The 15,405-nt window shown below is 39.0% G+C and overlaps 2 protein-coding genes and 1 long non-coding RNA gene across 3 annotated transcripts in view; 1 reads left to right on the top strand and 2 right to left on the bottom strand.

The window, feature by feature from the left end:
• The window catches only part of rbm19 (RNA binding motif protein 19), a 15,576-nt gene extending 13,245 nt beyond the window's left edge, over positions 1-2,331 (bottom strand). Inside the window, exons 1-2 of the mRNA XM_083529387.1 lie at positions 1,778-2,331; positions 1,413-1,595 (exon numbers count right to left, since the gene is read on the bottom strand). Coding sequence (XP_083385513.1) covers positions 1,413-1,595; positions 1,778-1,813 — 219 coding nt within the window. The 5' untranslated portion in view covers positions 1,814-2,331. The remainder of the gene's footprint in view (positions 1-1,412; positions 1,596-1,777) is intronic.
• On the top strand, positions 1,995-6,376 carry LOC310720500. Its single transcript, XR_014531755.1, has 2 exons — positions 1,995-2,058; positions 3,640-6,376. It is a non-coding gene; the product is annotated as an uncharacterized lncRNA (long non-coding RNA).
• epha2a (eph receptor A2 a) lies at positions 4,370-15,405 on the bottom strand. Its single transcript, XM_083529322.1, has 17 exons — positions 15,222-15,405; positions 14,734-14,801; positions 12,908-13,571; positions 8,731-8,886; positions 8,306-8,638; positions 8,088-8,215; positions 7,829-8,006; positions 7,609-7,711; positions 7,343-7,398; positions 7,083-7,208; positions 6,734-6,919; positions 6,533-6,594; positions 6,215-6,424; positions 5,944-6,093; positions 5,568-5,761; positions 5,274-5,429; positions 4,370-5,149 (listed from the first exon to the last, which is right to left on the bottom strand). Exons 1-17 carry the CDS (start codon positions 15,295-15,297, stop codon positions 5,038-5,040), a joined length of 2,958 nt encoding a protein of 985 aa, XP_083385448.1. The 5' UTR covers positions 15,298-15,405; the 3' UTR covers positions 4,370-5,037.

Here is a 15,405-nt window from a genome sequence, read left to right as displayed (position 1 = left end):
AGTAAAGATTTGGAAATTGTTTCGTTACTAATATATTCAAAATATTGCAGATCCAACTTGCTGAATGAAATGTATAAAATCACTCTACATTAGCAGTAAATAGTGGTGGACAGTAAGAAGGTATTTTTACTTTATTACTCTACTTAAATAACATTTTTCTTGACTTGACTTATTCAGAGTATTTCCAGTTTGAAAAACTTTTACATCACTATATTTTCATGTGTAATATCTTACATATTTCTCCATGCATTTCAGAAAAATAAATAACAGAGAGCCAGTTTATAAATCTTAACCTATAAATTTTTTTTATAAATAACAGTCATTACAGCACAGTTTTTGGTAGAAATTCAAATTAAGGAATTTATAGCATGCCTAATGTAAAACTTTTGTTGTGACCTTTTTAATTTATTTTGTTAGCGGATGTAATATTTTTACTGAGATGCAATATTCTTTATACTGTGTTTTAGCGGTTTTCTTCAATTATTGTTTTTTGAAAATAGTGCTTTTTTTATTGCATTTACCAGTGGAGTAAAGTATTAGAGTAAATGTACTTCATTACTGTACCAAGTACATTTTACACCTCAGTTAAAGGTGTCATTAAGGATCAACATTCCCCAACCCACATCTGCTGCTTGTGAGCGACTTTTTTTATTTGTTTGTTTTTTTAGCACTGCTGGCCTCATTTTCAGACCAAAGAAGAGCTGGAATAAAATCCAAAAACGTTGAGAACCAGCTTTTGTTGAAGTTGCAGAAAAATATTGTCCCTTTCTGAGACTGAGAGGTGCATCAAATTACAGTCAGCACTTAATTTTGGTTTTACTTTATCTAAAATGATTTACTTTCATGTTATTAGTCCACTGAATACTGATGGTTCTTCAACTTTGTGACATGGTACTGTAATGTTATTTGTTAATTGAAGATCCCTTTTTGAAAGGTTGCTTCACTACTTTGTCTTTTTTGAGGAGTTTTATCTTTGGTTCATTGTGGCATGGTGAAGAGGCTGTGCTGTTGTGTTGATCTTGGCTAATACACTGTTGAGGCGTACAATTCGGTTTGTATTTTAGGAAATAAAACCCTCACAAATCAACTGCTGGCTTTTCACTAACGTGTGTCTTGGTGTTGAAGACTAATCCATTTTTGAGCCTGCGTTCAATAGTAATAACATACTTAATACAACAATAGTGTTCAGATCAGCTACTCATAGACTTTTACTCAAGCCATATTGGAATTGGTGACTTATCATGGAGTAAGATTTGCAGGAAGGTAGCTTTTACTCACGGATGATTTGCAAGTACTCTTTACACCTTGTTGTATAGTTTTGTGACTATACGTTTTATTACCCTGGCCATTTAAAACAAGACAAGGAAAAAGTCAGCTTGTGTTTCGCTGATGCTGTTTCGCCAGCCACTCACCGTCACTCTGGAGGTGTCCACAAAGCTTTTATTGAAGTGTTTCAGCGCCTTTGAGGCGTCTTCTTCACACTTAAATCCGACGAAGCCGAATTTCCGAAATTTGCCGTCTTTAGTGAACTTCAGTCCGCAATCTGTCAGCGTCCCGAAGTCTGCAAACATCTTCCGGAAGCGCTCCTCCTTCATCTTTACAAACATAAAACACACATAGACTCACATGTGGCACATCTAAAATAACCTGCCAGTATGTCTTCATTAGTACATCATCATCATCATCATCATAAAGCTTGCAAAGCGTCTGATGAGGATCAGAAGTTTAACAGTAACGATTACCGTTATATTTCTGTGTAGCATCGAAACATACTCACCCCATTCGGTAAGTTTTTCACAATAAGCCGCGACATTTTCTTTTCGGTCGCTTTACTGCACGATTTGTGCGAGAAATCGTTTCAAAGTGATGTATCAACAGTCAAGCATGGGAGCCCTCACTGAGTCGCCATTTTTACTGCGTGACGTAGTGCACATGGTCGCTAAGAAAAACAGCCCGGTGCTCTCTACTGTCATCTATTGACCAATATAGGTACAGCAAATAGTTATCACAGCTTTCAGAGAGAATGCAGTTAGTAAATACTTCTTCTAGGAGATAAAGGTGATACAAATACAATTGCCAGATCAATAATTCTGCAGGACAGAGAGAGAAAGATTTTTAAAGATTTCGGTTCAAAATGAAATGTTTGTAAGACTGTTCTTTAGATCAGAGGTCCCCAAACGTTTTTGCGCCACGGACCGGTTTAATGTCGGACAATATTTTCACGGACCGGCCATTAAGATGTGGCGGATAAATACAACAAAATAAAATGATACAACCGACATAAAAAATGGTATTTAAAAAAATAATAATAATAATAAACGTGAATCCACTGTGTAACGCCGGAGCAGCCCCTTTAAGAAGGTAGCGGATGTTGGTAAGACACGTGACCGAGGCATCATGACATGCTTCAAGAGTGAGTCATAGACAGATGTGGCGGAGAGAATCCGGTAATTTTCCAAAATAAAACATCGTTCAGAATCAGATAATAAATAAAACTAAAATAATGTAAGTTATGTATTCTTTCTGTGCGGCCCGGGGGTTGGGGACCACTGCTTTAGACCACTAGTTATTCTGCTGTCTGAAACACCCTGTTAATGAGATCATGGGGCAATAACCAGACATAACCAGATTGATCAATTATATAAATAATTAAGTTCACTAAAAATATAATATTATTGTAAGAAAATCTACAACTTCTATTTTACTCTTGATTTTCTTTTAACCGTTGAAATAGTACAGACATTTCAGTGTCTATACAAAAACACGCAGATTGCACCCATGTGGACATTACTAGGATAAATCTTCTCTTGTGTACATTCTGGAAATGATGTAAATAGTCTTTATGGATTAAATATAACCATTTACTAATAAAACAATATTCAAGAAACATTTTTAATGTCTTCTTCATAAGCAAACAAATATGTGAATTTTTTTTACTTTAATTGTCACATGGTTGTTGATGTCAGACAGGTTAGTTTGAGTATTTCAAAAACAGCTGATCTTCTGGGATTTTCACACACAACAGTCATAGTGTTTACAAAGAATGGTGCAAAAAAAACCCACAAAACAAATCCTCAGCAGAGGGTCCCCTGGCTGAAACACCTTGTTAATGAGCGTGATCAATGGAGAATGACCAAACTGGTTTGAGATGACAGGAAGTCTTTGTTACTCAAATAATCACTCTTTAGGGCTATAGTAAGCAGAAAAGTATCGCAAGGTTCCAAGTAAATTGAAGGTGGATTAGCTTCAACAAAAGAAGAACACGTCATGGTAAATTTCAGTCAGCCGAGAATAAGAATTAGAGTCTATCAGGAGCACAGACTCACCTGAACTCAAAAGTTGAAGTGTAGGAAAAGACCAGGTGATGTTTTTTTCTAATCTGTAGTTGTCTAGTTTAGATGATCCTGGGTGATTCACAACCATAAACTATTTACTTTACCTTATCTGGAAATTAAAGTTCAACTAAAAAAAAAGACTTTCTTCGTCTAGTTTTCACCCCGATTCAAAAGACATACAAAACAGCTAGCCACAAAGTTTATCTATACGGCCATGCTAACCTTAATAGAATTTGTAATGGTAATAATAGAAACAGTATTGGTTTTGATGGAAAATGTTAAAGTCACTGTTTTGTCTCTACAGGTAATTTGCTGCCTTGTATTGGTGACCTCTTATGTCTAGTGGATACCATTAAGCACCAATAGAACACCTTTGGCAAGTGGTAGATCACATGCTGGTATTTATTGGACACCAATAGGTACTATTAGGATGTCATTAAGCATCCAAATTCTTGTAAGTTTTTGATGATTTAATGTTGCACCCAAATACATAACATTATGGAAACTATTCAGTAATGGTTTTAATTGTTAACAGTGTGAGGATTTTTGTTTTTGTTTTTTTCAGCAGGGTAGCTACAAGATAAATCTCATGTATTCAAGTTACTAAAAGTTATGCAGAATTAAAAACAAAGAAGGTAACGGTTACAAACCGTGCACATTGTTTGTACATGTTGTTACAGCTTTTGCAATCGCAGTATAATAAAGTGAATGTGTATCAAGCCCCAAATCAGCTTGCTTCTAAACTAGACAATTTGAGTCATGGGGCTCAATTGACAATATTTTATAAATATATCTCTTTATAAAATGGATAAATGGATAAAAATGAGGATTTCTTAAATATTATAGTAAGAAAATCCACAACCTCTTTTTAACTGGCTTTTCTTTTTTAATCTATTAACTGTTTAAATATTATACTGCTGTATCACTGACATTTTGTCTATACATTGACAGCCATATAACAACCATGTGTATAATACTACTCTAAATCTCCTCTTTTGTACAATTAAAAAATAAATGTAAATAGTCCCAATGGATTAAATATAACCATTTACTAATTAAACAATATTTAAGCAACATTTTTACACACCAGACAACAGCTTTATAAACGGACAATAAATAAAAAAAAACAGACAATAAATAATAAATAATCAAAAGAAGAGCAGAAATAATATATGTAAACATATTGTCTCTTGATATGGTATGGAATATGTTCTGTGGTTTCATTTTCAGACATATTCAATGGATTAAAAAAATTTCCTGTCTATATCCTAACACTTTTACTAGCAAGAAGCTAAAACAAATCACAATCTCTAACACGGTCAATGAGAACTCATAGCTCTCTTAGTTTATCAACAGCTCTTGATAAAGTGACACACTATAGTGCCACACTCTCGATGTGCAATTCAACACTAAGCAAAACAGCATTTGAAAAAAGGGCACACTAAGAGGTTTGAGCACACAATTATATATAGTTACAAAATGCAGTGAACAGTGAAAATAATGATAGTAAAAATATCAGTCAATATTTAGTCAGCATTCAATTGCTAATTGGTCCATTCCATCACAATGGGAGTCCATTTCAGTAGAGAGGAGCATTCTGAGGAGTATTTGTCAACCTGCCCAGTGCAATTTGACCTGAGGCCAGTTTGGCTGTGCTCATTAAGAGTTTTGAAGAATGCAGCTATGGTGATAAATCTTGGTGTCACACTGCAAAGACGTCCACGGGACTTGCAGTGGGATCCTGAAGGCCCAGAATGCTGTAGGCCATTCTTTTCTGATGACCTGGCAACCGCACCCCGATCTTCTTGATATCCCTATATCATCAAACAAGATAAAAGAAGGGTGAGATTGGTATGAAGCAATAGTAAAATATTATAATGTGATAGAGTTAAAGGTGTGTGAGTGTGTGTGTAGGGCTGTCTGTGAGTGTTTACTTACTCTATCTTTAAGTGCATCACATGCTCCATGGTGGTAATTCCAGCATGGGCAAAGGCTTCTTTATATTGGCTCATCCTCATAGACTCTAACCATTCATCCACAGACCTAAAAGGGCTTCCATCATTTCCACTAGTGCTAGGCAGGCGAATAGACACTCTGTGGGAGTGAAAAAGGTAAATATATTTAGTGACGCACCTCACACAAGCTATCCCATAATCATGCTAGCAGTATTTTTTGTTCAACCTTGAATAAATATTTGTATCTCTCCTATATTAGATGAGCAGTGACACCAACCGTAGGTCTATGTTGGCGATTGCCGTAAGGGACTCTGGGCTGCGCAGAAGTTTGTCCAACACGTTGACAATATCGAGGAAGCGTGGGCGTTTGGAGCGGTCCTGCATCCAGCACTGTAGCATTAACTGGTAAATAGCAGATGGACAGTCCATCGGTGCCGGTAGCCTGAACCCTTCGTGTATAGCTTTCATAACCTGAGATAAAGAAAGGAAATCAGGTCACCTTCCTGCTCTTTAAACCCACACCCTATGACTAACAGCTTTTGATTAAACAATTGTATGTGCACATTTCTTTACACAGCCTATATATTCATATGTATTTTTATTTATGATAATGTAAATGAAATGAGTTAACATTCAGTGTAACAATGATGTACCTCATGGTTGCTCATGTCCCAGTAGGGTCTCTCTCCAAAAGCCATCACCTCCCACATGACAATACCAAAACTCCAAACATCACTGGCAGAGGTGAACTTCCTGTATGCTATAGCCTCGGGTGCTGTCCAACGAATGGGGATCTTTCCTCCCTGAAAAACAAAATGAAAACAGATTAGATAACTAAAGTGTTTTAAGGAGCCTTTCCACTGTTCTATACTTCTAATCTAAATCGAAGCTATGGTACTAAACATCACTATTCAAGTAACTTACACTTGTGGTATAGGTGCCTTCAGGGTAGTCTTCCAACACACGAGACAGGCCAAAGTCTGACACTTTGCACTCCAGGTTGCCATTCACCAGGATGTTGCGTGCAGCAAGATCTCTGTGCACGTAGTTCATATCCGATAGATACTTCATCCCTGCTGCAATGCCACTTAGCATGCCCACTAACTGGTATGAGGACAACTCCTCATCATGGTCCTGTACATTAAAGCAGAGGAATAATAATTAATATGGTGGAAGTAAGTGACAAGAAATGTCATGATACAATAAATCCAAACAACATGTGCTGTAAAAAGTTCAACTTACCCGCAGATACTGATCCAGAGCTCCGTTTTCCATGTACTCTGTGACAATCATAGCATGTTTGACTGAAATGAAAACAACAGAAGCAACTAATTAAAATATGACAACACAGTCATCGGTCAATGCCATATGACGCGCTTTAGATGTTAAATGACTCGGCTGTGTGGGTGCATTGTGAGCTGTGGTGATAAAGTTGACACGTACATTTGGTGACAACCCCCTCCAGACGAATGATGTTCTGATGGGAGAATTGGCCCATGATGCTGGCCTCGCTCAAGAAGTCCTGCCTCTGCTTTTCGGTGTAGCCAGGTTTTAGTGTCTTTATTGCCACGGCCACCTCTTTACGGCCCGGCAGCTTTAGGGCACCGCGGAACACTTCGCCGAATTCGCCTATGGAACGAGAAAGTGTTATTTAATTGCTTTTTTTATAGATAAAACATGTGTTTATATATTAACAGAAACTGATTAAAATCACGAGTTGGTTATTTCCGAAACTAATAAAAAAATGTTTGTACTAGAATAGTAATAATAATTTCATTAGTTGCTAGATTACCTGCTCCAATTACTTTTTGCTTAGTAATGTGATTGGGGTTTATTTCAGTGGCAAACTTAAGGATGGCTGTGCAGGGGTCCTCGTAGGTGTGTGGGTCCACATATGTCTTCAGAGGCTGATGTTTTTCTGTGGAAAAGAAAGTGAACATGTTTACAGATCAAGTAGACACTTATTTAGTATTTAAAACAGAGTATTTAAGACATCTTGTATATATAAGAATTTATATGGCATTAATAAAGTTAAACTGGGCTATTTTATACCTGGACAGGCAAAATAGTTGGCCCCTGATCTCTGCCGGATGCGTGAATTTAGCCTCCTGATAAGAGAAAGGGCCGAGTCAAAACTCTATTTACACATCAGTGCTTTTGAGCTTGCACTGTAATGAGACAAGCCTCATATTTTCATGTTAAGCTTTAATGTAAACAGAGGACAGGGTGGAGAGGGTGAGGCTGGCTTTGAGGAGGAAATATGATAAGAAAATAGTGAGGAGGAGGAAAAAGGAAGAAGGCATGAAGGCTTCTCTAACCTTTTATGTAGGAGTAAAATAACCACCACGATAAGCAACATGGCTCCGCCTCCAGCAACGGCTCCCATGACAATCATGGAACTGCCCTGTGCGTGCGACTCAGCTGTTGTAAAATACAAGGCATCTGGTTACACAAAAATTCTTGGCTTTTGTGTTATTTTAGGACCAGAATATCACCAAGCACATCCACACACACCCACCCACACACATTCACACTTACCAATGGGCAGCGTCTCAAATTCGTGTTCTGCACTCTGGCTGCTCGGATGGCCTTCTGGGGTTAAAGTCTGAACACGGAACACATACTTAGTGCCAGGTAAGAGGTCGCTAATCTGGACAAAGTTCTTGTCCAACCTCAGAACGTTGTATGTGGTGACATCCTGCTCTCCTTTATTATCCTGTTCGAAAAAAGACATTGTTAACCCAATGAAACACAAGGCAAACACTTTGCAATCGAACACTATGGATAATTGACATACCTTGATGCGATACATAAGCTCATAGTGAGGAGAATGATGGGAAGTTGCATGTTGGTCCACAGCCCATGACAGAGAAAGACTACTAGGGGTACAATCCACAACTCGGAGGAATGTTACCTTAGGAGGGTCTGTAAATAAAATAAAACAGTTTTAAAATATTGAACTTACAACATCTTAACGTAAATTTTTTTAAAGATGCTATGAGCTGATGTTTATACCAGTGAAATGTAAGAGAGTTGTGATGCTCGCAGTTGATTTTTGATGGCTCAAATGTGACACACCATTTAAGGCTTCCACTTTGAACGTGTAGTTGATGTGAGGCTCCAGCTCACTGACTGTGACCGCTGTCTCACGTAGAGATATAGGCGTAGGCTCGAAGTGAACCCTTCCTCCACATGGTGCGCACATGGCGCCATTACACCGCTCACACACCACATTGTAGACAATATCAGTTCTGCCACCTGTATTAGAAGGAGGTCTCCAAGTCAGCTCTATGCTTCCTGCTGTTAGGCGGGAAGTAAACTTGAGGTCTTCTGGTGGAGATGGTGGACCTGAGGGAGTGGCAGATAAAGTATATGAATGAATATCAAGTAAAAAGGGAGCGGGAAGTGTTAAGTTAAGCTCGGCAGACAACAACACTCACCAGAACATGGAGAAGAGCTGGGGTCTGAGGCTGCTCGGTAAAATCCTTCTAAGCAGGGGCACTCGAGAGCACCAGGGCCGGATTGCTGTGTGTTTGCTGGACAAACTTCACATGGTTGGCTGGAATCTGAACTCTTGTAATAGCCTCCATCACATGCTAAAAAAAATATAGGAAAGGGGAGTGTTGAAAAACGGCGCTTGGCTGGGCAAAAGCAAACAAAAAAAACAACAATATCTCATACAAGGTTTGCATATACATATACACACATACTACATATTTACCACTGAGCATTTTTTTTTGTTGTATTTTTATTATTGAATCTTCTCTCTTGGCATGCTAGTGTGTAAAGGGTTTATAAGGAGACTAAGTAGAGATTTCATCAGACTCAACATCTATTTAAGTGATAGAGCTGCAGGAGGCTGCTGTTATCCCCTCTCCCCATCTAAGAGAAACAAAGGGGACCAAAGGATTCACACCAACTAAGCTACAGGCAGGACGAATCAATCAACGACGACACAAATCCTCACAGCATATACTTATCAAGACAACAGACCTGCGGTGATTTTAGCCTCTAACAAAAGCGAAGCCGTAAAAAAAAAAAAAAAAAAAAAAAAAAAAAACATTATGCGAAATAATTCAGGTGCTGAAGTTTAAGAGCTGAATAAAAGAAAAGTTTTGAGCCCTGCAGGTGATCTATAGAGCACTGTGTGGATGTTAGTTGGACAAAACAGGATGCAGGAATTGTGAGTTTGTATAGGCTTCATCCTCTCCTCCTTTCCTTCCTGTGTCATGGGCTGAGGACATGCTAGTGCAGAGTACAGGATTCCAGAAAAGAAGGAACTCAACACTAACAATCACTAGCAAAGAGGATGTAGGGGGTCATTCTGAAGCACATGAACAGTACAAAGAGGTGGTTGGTGGTGATAAATGTACATTTAATGACCAGGAGAAACTCATAAGCTTGCAAAAAACTTTTCCATAGAAAAAGGGCGCTTCTTTCTGAATGAGTGTGTGACCCCCCATGAGCCGGTCTTTCAGCCTCTGCTTTAAGTAATAAAGTCGGAGTTTGACGAGCAGTAGGTGGTGCATGTGTGCGTGTTTGTGAATGGGGACTTGCTCTTAGGGACTGCTGACAGCAGTTCTCCCAGGGGGATTTTCTGTGGGGGTTTGTGTATTTGCTATGTGTTTGTGTTTAAGGGAGTATGAATAGAGGGGTGGTGGTGGTGGGGGGTGGAATAGATGTTCGCATAAGAAAAGCAGCCTCCCTTTTCCATGCTGTTTGAAGTCGGGAGTAATAAAAAAACTCCCACTCTATTCTTCAACCCTAATGTCCGTATCTGTTTAGGAGCTTTGAGTTTTAAATTAAAGCTTTCTAGCTGAGTGTATTGCCAATTAAACAGACTTAATACTGCGTCACCAGCAACTGCATAACAAATTAGTTTACAATAGGTCTTGGACATTACAAAGTCAACAAGTCCACGCTCTGCTTGGTAAATATCTAGGTAGGTTACTTGGATGGCTTTTAATGTTACAGACAGAAATACACAGATTTGGCTATGGCAGTAACGTATTTGCATTGAGCCCACTGTGGGTGGCTACAGCTATGATGAATATCAGTGACACTGTGTAGGAAGAGTGTAATAATATGACTGTGTTGTAACATGAAATATTCGTTGTTGCTGTTGTTATCTCCTAGCAGTTTGATTCATGCGACGGAATGACAAATGAGATAAGGCTGAGCAGTAGTACAAATTTGGAGCTCTGAAGTTATCTTGTAACAACGCACCACCTAAAAGGGACTAGTCAGGGTCATGTGAGTGGAAGAGTCAACAGTTAAAACAATAAAGTGCTCTGGAAATGTCAGTTTCCAGACAGATTACTGGCCTTGAAAGACATGATAATCTTCGATTTTACCAGGCTACCAACAATTATCTTAATATAATGTGTCTAAAAAGAACAAGTTGGAGACGCACCTACTGCTAATCGTTGAACTTATCTCTCCTAATCTCTGGATGTCATTGTTTATGGAGCCTTATCGGCATCATAAACCAGTCGTTATAATGAAGCAGGGAGGGAGCCGGACATTTCATCATATATCATTGAAATGCTATCTTCCCTACAAAATCAGATGGCCAGAATACACTCTGATCTTCGGAAAACTCAAACATCAAGCAGCCTCAGAATTCCCCTACTCAGTATTGGTGTAAACCCACTAATCAGTCACCACCCCCCACTCCAGCCTGGCATCCAATCACAGGAGGACCTGATGAAGACTGGCAGGTGGCGATAAGCCTAAAAGAACAGAAGTGGTACACAAAGAGCTGCTCGTAAAACTCCAATGAGAACAATGTCACCAGCAACATTATTGTCCTCATAGTTGTTTAGGCGCAAGCAACTTCTCTTTCACTGAAAGCCTGAAGGCCTTCTGCTCAAGAGTAGCTCAGCTGACCCAATTAACTTTAATGTTCACAGCCGCTTAACAAGCCGAATAGTGCAAACCATAGTGTTAAGTGAGCTCCATAAAAAATGTACACAACAATGGGTGATAAGTAGAACACATCCAATTTGACAGTGAGTACCGCAGAAGTGTTTAAAAAAAACACGATAATGTGTGAAGTCTGGGCTTGTACTTTTGTCCCTGACTTATATGATAAGCAGGTGCCCTTTTCATAATCACATTCCTCCCCCAGGCCTTGTCATTCAGCCTTCCACTGAAGGTGGGCAAAAACATTTGAAGTGTCTCCTGGAAACACCGGAATGTCAGAAAGTTTTGGAATCTACCCCTTTCCATAGACCCACATACCCATAAATCCTCATAATCCCTAATGAAGCCAATGTCCGTTTCAGGTGCAGCCTGATAGAATCCGGTTAAATCAGCAGAAGTCAAGGTCTCCAAAACATTCCTTCCCTTCATGTTTTTTCAATACAATGTTCCCCATTAGGAAGATCGCTTCACTTTATGTGTAAAGCAAGTAGTCAAGGGATTTGTAAAAGGCTTTTGTTCTTTGCAATTGAGGGGAATGTTCTTAATTCCTAACAATTTTGGAAACTGAAAAACAATTAAAACATATCAGATTGGGCTTGCGTTTGATAAACAGGCAAAGGCTTTATGAAGTCGACTTAACAACGCCTCCTTTATCTTTGATAGGATTTGGTGTTACAGTTAGTCAGCATGAGAAAACTTACATTTCAACACCACTGACTAAACCTATATTTCCCACCATTACAAAAGCCATCCAAAGAGCTAAAGCCCTCAATTACATGATAACTGAGTCAGGGTAGCAAGGGTGTGCCAAGCCTTCCCTGTAATCTGTGGTTAAGTGTAGTCATAGAAACACACACACAGAAACAAGGTAGTATTCAGGTAATGCCAGGGTTGTCCACTGAGTCATATCAGCTGCCGGATGACATGAAAATTCACAGCAGAGAAACGCCTGGAAAGAAAATCCCCCCCAAATTCCTAAATCCTTCTATCATGTAAGCCTAAAATTGACTAAACCAGCTTCTTTACTTTATTACAACAAAATCTCAAATTAGAATTAAAAAACAAAGGAATTGAGCTCTATTTCTCCTCTTTATGCTTTTTCTTTATTTTAATATGTAAAAGAAACAATACTCCTCAAAGTGTTTTACTATTTCATTCACTTATCTAGTCTATCTAAACCAGTTTTGCGAATATCGTCTTTCTACAAATTTCTTTCGCACACACACACTTCCACAGTAGTAACCGAGTATCTTTAAGCTTCCTTCCTAAAGCAATAAACTCTCACGCAGATCCGAAATAAAATGCAAGCAGGTGAGAGGGTGTGGACAAGACTGACATTCCTTTACATTGAAGTCATCTCTGTCTCCAGTGTGTTCGCAGTCAACTTGTTAGACAGCTCTTTGGTAACAGCGCGACACACTAAGGCATCTTAGTACACGCACTTATTCCAGAAACACACACTGGCAGCCCACCCACAAAGCCCTGCAGTTGTTCCTTAACCATCAAACCACTGACTGCTTTACAAGGTTTTTTTTATTAGAACCCAACCTTGATTTAATAGGATCGAGTGGCTCAGGATAAAGTCATCTATTTAACTACAACTGCTTTCACAGCAAAAAAAAAAATGAATAGAGTGGCATTTCACTTTAAAACATTATTTAGGCACTACCCCACACAGTGCAACCCACTTACCCTGGCAGGTCTGTCCCACAGCTTGATATCCGGCTCTGCAGTAGCACTGCCCGACAGGAACGACCCACTCTCCTTCAGCGGTGCAGTACATGCGAGGAGGTGCCTGGCCAACGGTCACTGCGTTCTTCACACATGATCCCTCCACCTCAGTTAGAGCAGTTGAGGTCACACGCTCAGGGAAAGTAGCCAGGTTGCGATGGATAGCCGAACAGGTGGTGTAGAACACCTTGACACCCAAAAGAGCCACACAGCCACCCACATCTTGAAAAGCCAGGTAAAAGCCTCGCTTCGATAGTGGTCCAATGCTACGTGTCTCCACGTTCACGCTCACTGATGCTGGGCCACCTCCTTTGTTTGCTATCACTTCATCAGGGGCTACTGTGGCAATCTTGCGGAACTGACCTTTCCGGAAACTGGTGCCCACGTCCATGTCTGTTTCAGACAGGTGAAGGCCGAAGGTCTCACGGCAAGAGGGGGACATGCCATCAAAGGTGTTGCAGTCACGGACAACAAAGCGCAACTCAACAGAGACACGTGAGGCTTCAAGAGGACGCTGTATGAAGGTGGTACGAAGCCAATTGTCTTGGTCAATATCTGTGTCCACATTACACACACTATAAGTGTAAAGGAGGGAGCCATTCACCACTGTCTGAACAACTTCCCACTGAGAGAGAAAGCACAAACAAGAAAAGAAACATTTGTAGACAGTGACTAATATATTATAATATTATTATAAGCACATTAGAAAAAATTACAATCTACAGTGTAAGTTAATAAAGCAAATAATAGTTTTAGCATTTATAGTTTTTTTTAAATAGATTTTATAATATGTAATAATGCAGTTGTTCTACTGTACTGTACAGCACTGACATTTTGTCCTTTCTCACAATGTTGAGAAATTATTAAACAAACGTGTGGGTGTGGGATTTACATGTCCAGACATATCTTTCCTAAGACTTACCCAAGGTGCATCAAAGAAAAGAAAGACAGACCGTCTTTAATGTAATGACGTATCAGTTTAAGCCTCTTTCTTTTGTTATCCCAAGATATAAACCTTCCATTTCCCTCAGCTTCCCCAAATGCCCTCGAACACCAGATCAGACCAGGCATGAAAACCTCAAAGGCCTTGTATGGACACAGTGGCTCAAGAGCTCCGGGATCCCAGGCAAGACTCCCAACATCAGAACAAGAAAATGACAAGACTAGTTTCCAAAGGAGTAATTAAACCCCTGCTATCGGCACCCTGAAAGTGTGAATGCCTTGAACTTGCCCTCAAACCTACACAGTCATCTCCTTGGCTCTATAGGTTTAGGAGAACAAACTTAGCGTGTAAATCTCTCATGAGGCTCTGGAGTCACAGGAGGAATCCACAGGCGATACTTTAATCCCGATAGCTCACAAAAGTAAAGTAGCTCACCGCTGCCCCTGACCATGTCTCCATTTCCCCCAGTTCCTCAGAAAGGAAACTGCATGACTAAAGATAGAGGACTGTACATTCCCCTCTAACCCAGGGCTTTGGTGTCTTTCTTTTCCTGCTATATAACACTGTTCACGGGATCTTCTAAACCATAAATGAATATGATAGAAGGTCAGAAATGTGAATCATATACAATAAAAGGCATTAGTAATATGGAAACTTTACCACCAGATAAATCAGGAAAATGTCTGATAAGTTATTATATGTGATTTATTAAAAAAAGATAGCAAGAACCAAAGTCGTATTATAAAACACATTCAACATAAACAACTGGCAGGTTGGGTTTCTGACTTTTTGATACAACAGCTTGAAAATGTGAAGTTTTTTCAATAAGCCTAGGCCTACTTACCCCATCTTCGTTAGGTGTAGCCAGCCAGCCCAGATCTCCTCCAGATGCCTTCATATCCAGCAGAATGTCTAAAAGGAAATTGTATTGTTTTTGTGTTAAATTGTATTGTTAATTTTTTTATTTATTATTTTAACAATAATTGTAAAACAATAAAGAAAAAACTAGTTAATTTACTTTTATGTTTCATCTTGTGCATGACAAAGTGTGTAGTTTAAAACATTAATAAAACAGTATAAATAGTAAAGGCCATGGTGATATTAAGGAACTCACATGTAATTTGCGAATAAATATACTCAAAATAAATATAGTTTAAAAAGCACATGACTATTTAAAATCTTCCCCTGTTATAGTGTTAAAAGATTATTTATTATATGACTATGTTATTGGAGTGTTCTATAAGTAAGACTACATGTCGCCACAATTATTATAAATATTTCCCAATTTAAAAGAACTGTAAACTACTGTAAAAGTAAGTTTGGACTACTTACGTTCCTTTGCTTGGATCAGAATAAATATCCTGTTGATAAATAAATAAGAGAACAAAAAGCGAAAGCGGTAATCCATTTTTCTGGGGTTTTTTTTATTTATTTTATTTTATCTGAGCATTTGCTATAGACACCGGGCGGTGTGTCCGACACGCGCGCACAACTTTTCCACACTGCGACCGCGAGT

Source organism: Silurus aristotelis (assembly GCF_946808225.1).
Source record: "Silurus aristotelis genome assembly, chromosome: 2".
Taxonomy (NCBI): Eukaryota; Metazoa; Chordata; class Actinopteri; order Siluriformes; family Siluridae; genus Silurus; species Silurus aristotelis.
Note: the sequence above shows the minus strand (reverse complement) of the source record. Positions and strands in the feature narration are given on the sequence as shown.

Excerpts from the sequence above, each read along its gene's own strand:
- epha2a (XM_083529322.1), bottom strand. The coding sequence starts at position 15,297 with ATGGATTACCGCTTTCGCTTTTTGTTCTCTTATTTATTTATCAACAGG. Across the intron at positions 5,762-5,943 it reads GGGACATGAGCAACCATGAG|GTTATGAAAGCTATACACGA; the intron begins GTACATCATTGT and ends TCTTTATCTCAG. Across the intron at positions 5,430-5,567 it reads ATCGCCAACATAGACCTACG|AGTGTCTATTCGCCTGCCTA; the intron begins GTTGGTGTCACT and ends TCACTCCCACAG.